This window comes from Lathyrus oleraceus, chromosome 5 (genome assembly GCF_024323335.1).
Source record: "Lathyrus oleraceus cultivar Zhongwan6 chromosome 5, CAAS_Psat_ZW6_1.0, whole genome shotgun sequence".
Lineage (NCBI taxonomy): Eukaryota > Viridiplantae > Streptophyta > Magnoliopsida > Fabales > Fabaceae > Lathyrus > Lathyrus oleraceus.
Genome location: NC_066583.1, coordinates 132,322,921 through 132,329,852, shown reverse-complemented (window position 1 = coordinate 132,329,852; position 6,932 = coordinate 132,322,921). Strand labels below are relative to the sequence as shown.

The 6,932-nt window shown below is 36.9% G+C and overlaps 2 protein-coding genes across 2 annotated transcripts; both read right to left on the bottom strand.

Annotated features, from left to right (window-relative positions):
- Positions 1–3,296: 3,296 nt before the first annotated feature.
- On the bottom strand, positions 3,297–4,425 carry LOC127079235 (uncharacterized). Its single transcript, XM_051019644.1, has 2 exons — positions 3,870–4,425; positions 3,297–3,793 (listed from the first exon to the last, which is right to left on the bottom strand). Exons 1-2 carry the CDS (start codon positions 4,423–4,425, stop codon positions 3,297–3,299), a joined length of 1,053 nt encoding a protein of 350 aa, XP_050875601.1.
- Positions 4,426–4,737: 312 nt separating this feature from the next.
- LOC127079234 (uncharacterized) lies at positions 4,738–5,241 on the bottom strand. Its single transcript, XM_051019643.1, has one exon. The coding sequence runs from the start codon at positions 5,239–5,241 to the stop codon at positions 4,738–4,740; it is 504 nt and encodes a 167-aa protein (XP_050875600.1).
- Between the last annotated feature and the right edge of the window lie 1,691 nt (positions 5,242–6,932).

Here is a 6,932-nt window from a genome sequence, read left to right as displayed (position 1 = left end):
ACTTGCTGCCAAAAGTCAAGAGTGCTGAATTTCCATTCACTCTCTAAAGGGTGTTGGCATGCAAACTCATCTCCATGACGGAACAAAAATAAATCGGTCATTTGGTATTGACTTATAGCGTAACTTCTATTGAATATCCTAAAGTGTGCAGTGCCAGTGGTACGGGATCCTCCTATAGGGGTGGTGTATCGAAAAGAACTTAAAAACTCGTAGGTAAGTTGAGTATAGGTAGGACTAGTTAAAGTGAAAAAGTGAGACATACCTAGGTTATTAACCATCTAATGGACACTGTCAAATAAAACCAAAGCACGAAGGGCAACATCATCAGGGTACTGTGTTTCTAAGATGTCGCTCTTGAAAAGTTTATGGTATCTGCTCCTTTGATTCTCTCCATCGATTCCCTCGGCGAACGCAATTCCCATATAGTTAATCTCTCTTCTTGGTCTTACTACTCCATGAGGCATGTTGAACAAAGGGAAAGAGGGATTAAAAGAAAATGTTATTGGTGTTGTGAGAAGAGAAGAGTGACAGGAAAGTATTGTGAAGTTAGAAAATGGGTGTTTATGGATTTTATAATGATTTGGAAGAAGTGGAGTGGTTGGGAGTTGAAGGGTTGGAGTTATTGATTTTTAGAGTAGGAAGTTTAGGAGATTTAAATGAAGGGTTTTGGAAAAACGCGCATGAGGGAAAAGAAAAGAAAGGAAAGTGATATATTTTCCTGATATGGCGGTCGCCATTAGGCATATGGCGAACACCATTTGCCTAAATTGTTGGGTTTTAAATTCGAAGCTAGTGGCGAACGCCATTAGCATAATGACGGACGCCATTAACCTAAAATGCGCAAATTTCAACTTTTTCTTAAAATTCCTGCAGGAAAATGCTCCTAAGGCTATAAAACAGTTGATGGATATAATTAAAACTAATATCTATAATTGAGAAGCATAAAATTTATAAGAACTAAAATAATAAGCGATTAAATAAGATAATTGATAGGAATGGAAATTACATTAATTAAAGATAGTAGTAACACATGTTCACGTCGATATATCGACGGTTAAGTAAACACAAACTAAAAATTAACAACAAAGGGAAAATACCAATGACAATTAAAAATACTAAACTAAAAAACAGGGAAACTCTAGTACAATCGATCAACACTAGTTATCACTTCGGTCCAAAAGAGCGTTGCAAGAAATGAACTTGTTGGAAAACATGATCGGACTGCTCATTAACAACATCCACAAATCTGAGGAGATCCACTCAAAGAGGATTTTCTTCTCCTCTAATAAAATCAGGATAATCATTATCAATTTTCAACCACTATGGTGAATCTGCCGGATGTCGATACTTTCCATCTATAATTCTTTCATCTGCATGCCAGGTCAAGTGTCTTGAATCGGTTTCACTACGAAACATGCGTCTAAATCTCGGAATAACAGGAAAATACCACAAGACTTTTGCTGGAGACAACTTGTTCTTATATCGCGAGACACCGCATTTAGGACACTCATTTAACGATGCATACTCATTTCGAAACAAAATGCAATCGTTTGGACATGCATGTATCTTATCATAGCTCATGCCAATAGAGCACAACATCTTTTTGGTCTCATATGTTCGATTCGGAAGAACATTATCCTCAGGAAGCATATCTTTCAAAAGGGCTAATAACTCTGTGAAACTTTTATCCGACCATCCATTGCCCGCCTTTAAGTTGTACAACTTTAATACCGCAGACAATCTTGTGAATTTAGTGCAACCATCATACAAAGGTTTCTCTGCATCACTTACCAACCTCTCAAACATTTCGGGACAATCCTTAAGATCTCCTTCAAGTGCTTCTGCAATCTCTTCAACTCGATCACAATCGTATGTATCTGCGCCACTATAGTTTGAGGCATAGGTCGTACTATCCCCCGGTTCAACATTCTCGTTACTTTTCTCACCATGCAAATTCCAACATGTATAACTTCGATCAATTCCATGCCTCATTAGATGCGATGTCAACTGAACTGCGTCAACCCGTTTCCCATAACAACAACCCAAGCAAGGACATATCATTCTACTGGGGTCTTCGGCGTGCGCAACGGCAAACTTAACGAATTCTGATACCCCATTCTCGTACTCTCTCGACAATCGATTGGAAGACATCCATGTATTATCCATTACTAATTAGAATAAACAAAAAACAATTTCAGAAGAGAAACCAATTTCAGAAGATACTCTGTGCAGGGCATTCATGTCTCCATTTACTCTATCAAATAACATCCATACCTAAACTTCTTAAGTTACTAGCTACGCTATGTACTGGTTGGCTGTTAATGAAGAATTCAAACACATTCGGACCTAGGTTTCTAATGATACTGGTGTTGACACAAAATCAAATGTTCATAGGTCGTATAACCCTAACTACTGGGTAATGTAGTCCCATTGCATGCGCTATCATGGTCACTAAAAACCAACCGTCAATTGCCTAATAAACCCAAACTATTTAAATGACTATGAATATTGAAACTTTACAGGTCGAAACAAACGTAGCATAGACAACAGTAACATAAAACTGAAATGGGGCAAAGCTAAAACAAAGCAATAGTGCAAGAAATAGGGCAAAGCTAAAACGAAACAAACGTACCTTTGATTGGTAGAAGGAGGAAACGTCGTAGATCTAACAGAGGTGGAAGGAGAACGCCTTAGAACCCTAACGTGAAAAAGAACGAAAATAACAGAGAGTGAAATAACAAAACGCGCAGTATGTTATAATTTTAATGTTTACTAAAGGGGACCTTAGAGGGCGCTTGTGGAAAAAAAGCACCCTATAAAGGGGGCCTAAGAGGGCGTTTATGGAAGCGCTCTCTAAGGCTTTCCAGAAGCGCTTTATAAGCTGGAAATGCACATGGACTTATAACAGCGCTTTATTAAAAGCGCCCTCTAAGGGTAACCTTAGAGGGCGCTTTCTAAAAAGCGCCATGTATTGTTGTCCTTCTATCTCGTCCTTATTTTTTCGCTTCACCTTAGAGGGCGCTTTATTACAAAAGCGCCCTCTAAAGTGCGCTGTCTATTGCTCCTTATTTTTTCGCTTCACTTTAGAGAGCGCTTTTGTAATAAAGCGCCCTCTAAGGTGCGCTGTCTATTCCAGTTTTTGGCGTAGTGAGATTTTGTACCTCCTTTTTTACTATATCACTCAAGATGGGATTTACTCTTCTCTGATGCTCTCTAGAGGTTTTACAGTCCTCATCTTGCATAATGCGATGCATACATATAGAGGGATTTATTCTTTTTAAGTCGGAGATGTTATATCATAAAGTTGTTGGATATTTTCTTAAGACATGGAGTAACTTTTCGCTTTCTATCTGTCCTAAGTCAGCGTTGACTATAATTGGTCTTTCAAGCTCGGTATCTAGGAATTCATACCTTAGATCTTTGGGTAGTGTTTTTAGTTCTATTGAAGGTTTCTCTGGGCATGGCATTGGATTTGGTGTTAGTGCTAAACATTCTCTCAGACTGTCATCTACGTATGGCTCACGCCAATTATCGTCTTCGGATATAAGAGGTGTTGGAATCTTCAGTACTTTAGTATACTTATATGGTTCCTTCTCCATTTCTTCCACACATTCGTCGATGACGTCTAATAAACAACATGAAGCATCTAAAGTTGCTGCTTGTAGGAATTTAGCTAAGAGAAATTCAACTTTTTCTTCTCCAACTTCGAATGTTAGCCTTCCTTTCTTCACATCTATAATGGCTTCGACTGTGGCTAAAAGGGCCTTCCTAAAATAATAGGGATGTGGGAGTCCTTTTTTATATCCATTATTACAAAGTCGATGGGATATAGAATTGTCATATACGAACGGGAACATTCTCTAGCATACCTATTGGAAATTTGACATAACGGTCAGCTAGTTGTAGAGACATCTTTGTTGGTCTTAATTTTCCTAGATTGAGTTTTTCGCATGTGGATAAGGGCATTAAACCAACAATGGCTCTTAAATCGCATAGAGCTTTGTCTATGATAAACTTTCTGATTACACATGGTATGGAAAAACTACCCGGATCTTTCAGTTTAGGAGGCATATTGTTTTGAATAATAGCGATACACTCGGCAGTAAGCATAACAATTTTGTTATCCTCAAGCTTTTTCTTGTTGGATAAGATTTCTTTAAGAATTTTAGCATATGAAGGCATTTGCATAATGGCTTCTATGAATGGTATAGTGATATTAAGTTGCTTCAGAAGTTCTACGAATTTCTTGAATTGCCCTTTATTTTTGGACTTAACAAGTCTTTGGGGATAAGGGATAAGTGGTTTGTATGGTGGCAGAGGCACATAAGATGGTTCTTTATCTTTTGTTTCTCCACTTTCATCTTCTTTTCCATCATTGGTTGGTTCATTTACCTTTTTGGCTCCCTTACCACAATTTTGATACATGGCCGGATTTTGGATTCTTGGGTCAGTTAGTTCATCTAATTCTGTTTCACTTTGAAGTGTGATAGCGTTAGCATGACCTTTTGGGTTTGGTTGTGGTTGACCAGGAAATGCTCTAGATGAGGCTGCTATTATGGCTTATTGTTAGGCTACTTGGGAGATCTGGGTTTCTAACATTTTGTTATGGGTAGCCATAACATCAAACTTATTTTACAATTGTTTCATCAGTTCATTCGTGTGAGCATTTTGATTTATAAATTCTTTGTTTTGTTGAGCTTGGGCATTCATAAAGTTTTTCATCATGATCTCAAAATTTTACTTTCCAAGTGCTCGTGGAGCAACATGGGCTCCTTTCTGATAGCCAGGTGGAATAATAGGTGTTGGGTTTGGTGGAAACAAAGCATTGTTACTTTTATAGGAAAAGTTCAGATGGTTTCTCCAACCAGGATTGTAAGTGTTTGAATATGGGTTTCCTTGAGCATAGTTTATTTGGTCAGTGGGAACACCAGCCAATAACTGACAATCAACATTAGTGTGCCCAAGGGTTCCACATAATTCACAGTTTGGTGTTATAACAACTACGATAGCTGCTGGTGTTATGGCTAAGCTTTCAATCTTTTGAGTAAGCGCATCCACTTTAGCATTGAAGCGGTCTATGCCATTAACTTTGTATATTCCGCCTTTCAGATTTGGTTTTTCTACAACAACATGTTCACCTCCCCATTGGAAATGATTTTGAGCCATGTTCTCTATGAGTTCATAAGCTTCGTCATACAGTTTGTCCATTAGAGCACCGCCAACGGTAGTGCTTAAATTCATCTAAGTGTTATACAACAGACCATTGTAGAAAGTAAGGATAATCAACCATTCTTCAAGTTCATGGTATGGACAAAGTCACATCATGTCCTTGTATCTGTACCTGATATGACTTTAGGGAGCATGTTGGCTCAAGAGGATGAAAATGACTTCGAAAGAGCCATTTACTACCTTAGTAGAGTCTTAAATGATGCAAAAACTAGATATAGTATAGTTGAAAAATTATGTCTATGTCTATATTTCTCATGTACAAAATTGAAGCATTATATAAAGCCAGTTGATGTTTATGTTTCGTCTCATTTCGATGTTATTAAACATATGTTATAAAAACCAATCTTACATAGTCGAATTGGTAAATGGGCACTAGCCTTAACTGAGTATTCGTTAACTTACATGCCTTTAAAGGATGTGTAAGGGACAAGTGGTAGCAGAATTTACATGCCTTTAAAGGTTGTTAAGGGACAAGTGCCAATTTGTTTACTATGAAATTTGGTAAACAACCACTAGTCTCTTATTGAAGATTACTTACATGATCGACCAGAGAATCCTAAGACATAGTGCTAAAGCTCCTGTTCATAGTTTGTGTAGGAAAGTGAAGGTCAAAATCATCGAGAAAAATAATGTAAACAATGATTTCGACAATGTTAAAAGGCAAAAACTTTGTAAAAGTGAATGCAGAAAATGATAACACAATTAGTAATGAAATGAAAACAAGTGTGCAAAGAAGATAAACTGAAATAAAAGGCTTTGTATTTGAATGAAAATGATGTTTCAAGATTCATACATTATCTTAGTGAAACCCGTTTCTCTCTACGCTAGGTACTTTGAGTTTTTTTTGAGATTTTTGTAGTGAAATCAAATGAATGTCATGAATCCTAACACTATAATTCCTATTTATACAAGTGTAAAATAGTTGTTTCATAACGTTCGCCTCCTTAGCCTTCGCCATGTAGATTCTTGCATGCATCTCGCTTATGAATGTTTTCCACGCATTCCTTGAGATAAGACTAAAATGTAGTTACTCATTTTGAATAAAATGCTTCTTCACGCCCAAATAAATGATGATCGATGTGTCTTGCTGACGTCGAAAACCTAAGCAACCATGTCGTCGAAATGCTAGAGGAAATGCTCATTTTTCCTAAAAAATACTAAGTCCCATTTTTATCTCTCATCTTGAGACTTCGTCTTCTGCAACATAACATGTCGACAAACAACCCTTTAAAACCTCAATATTTCCAAGTTTCCCTATTATGCTAAGATTTTTGTCCTTGTCGAAAATCCCAGCTAACATGTGGTAAGGAGAAGATTTTAGAAACATAACCATGTAGTCAATTCATAGGTTATAACTCCTCAACGACCTATCTCATGATGGTCCGTTCGAGGATGACATGGTCGACACAAAACAATTCCATTACATAAATTATATTTATCATCAAAGTAGAAATATAAAGAGTTGCACTAATATATCAATAAACTATATTTCATCCGATTGGTGATTTTGACTACCACATCTCATTCTAAGTAAACTCATATAACATATGCATAATGACTCTTATTTATGTTTGGTAATAATACATGTTTTTTGTGTATGTATTTTTTCTTTAGATGAGCAGAGACATATCTTTAGTGAAATCATACAAGCTGTTCAACCACAATAAAGAGATATATTTTATGTATGACTATGAAGGAACACG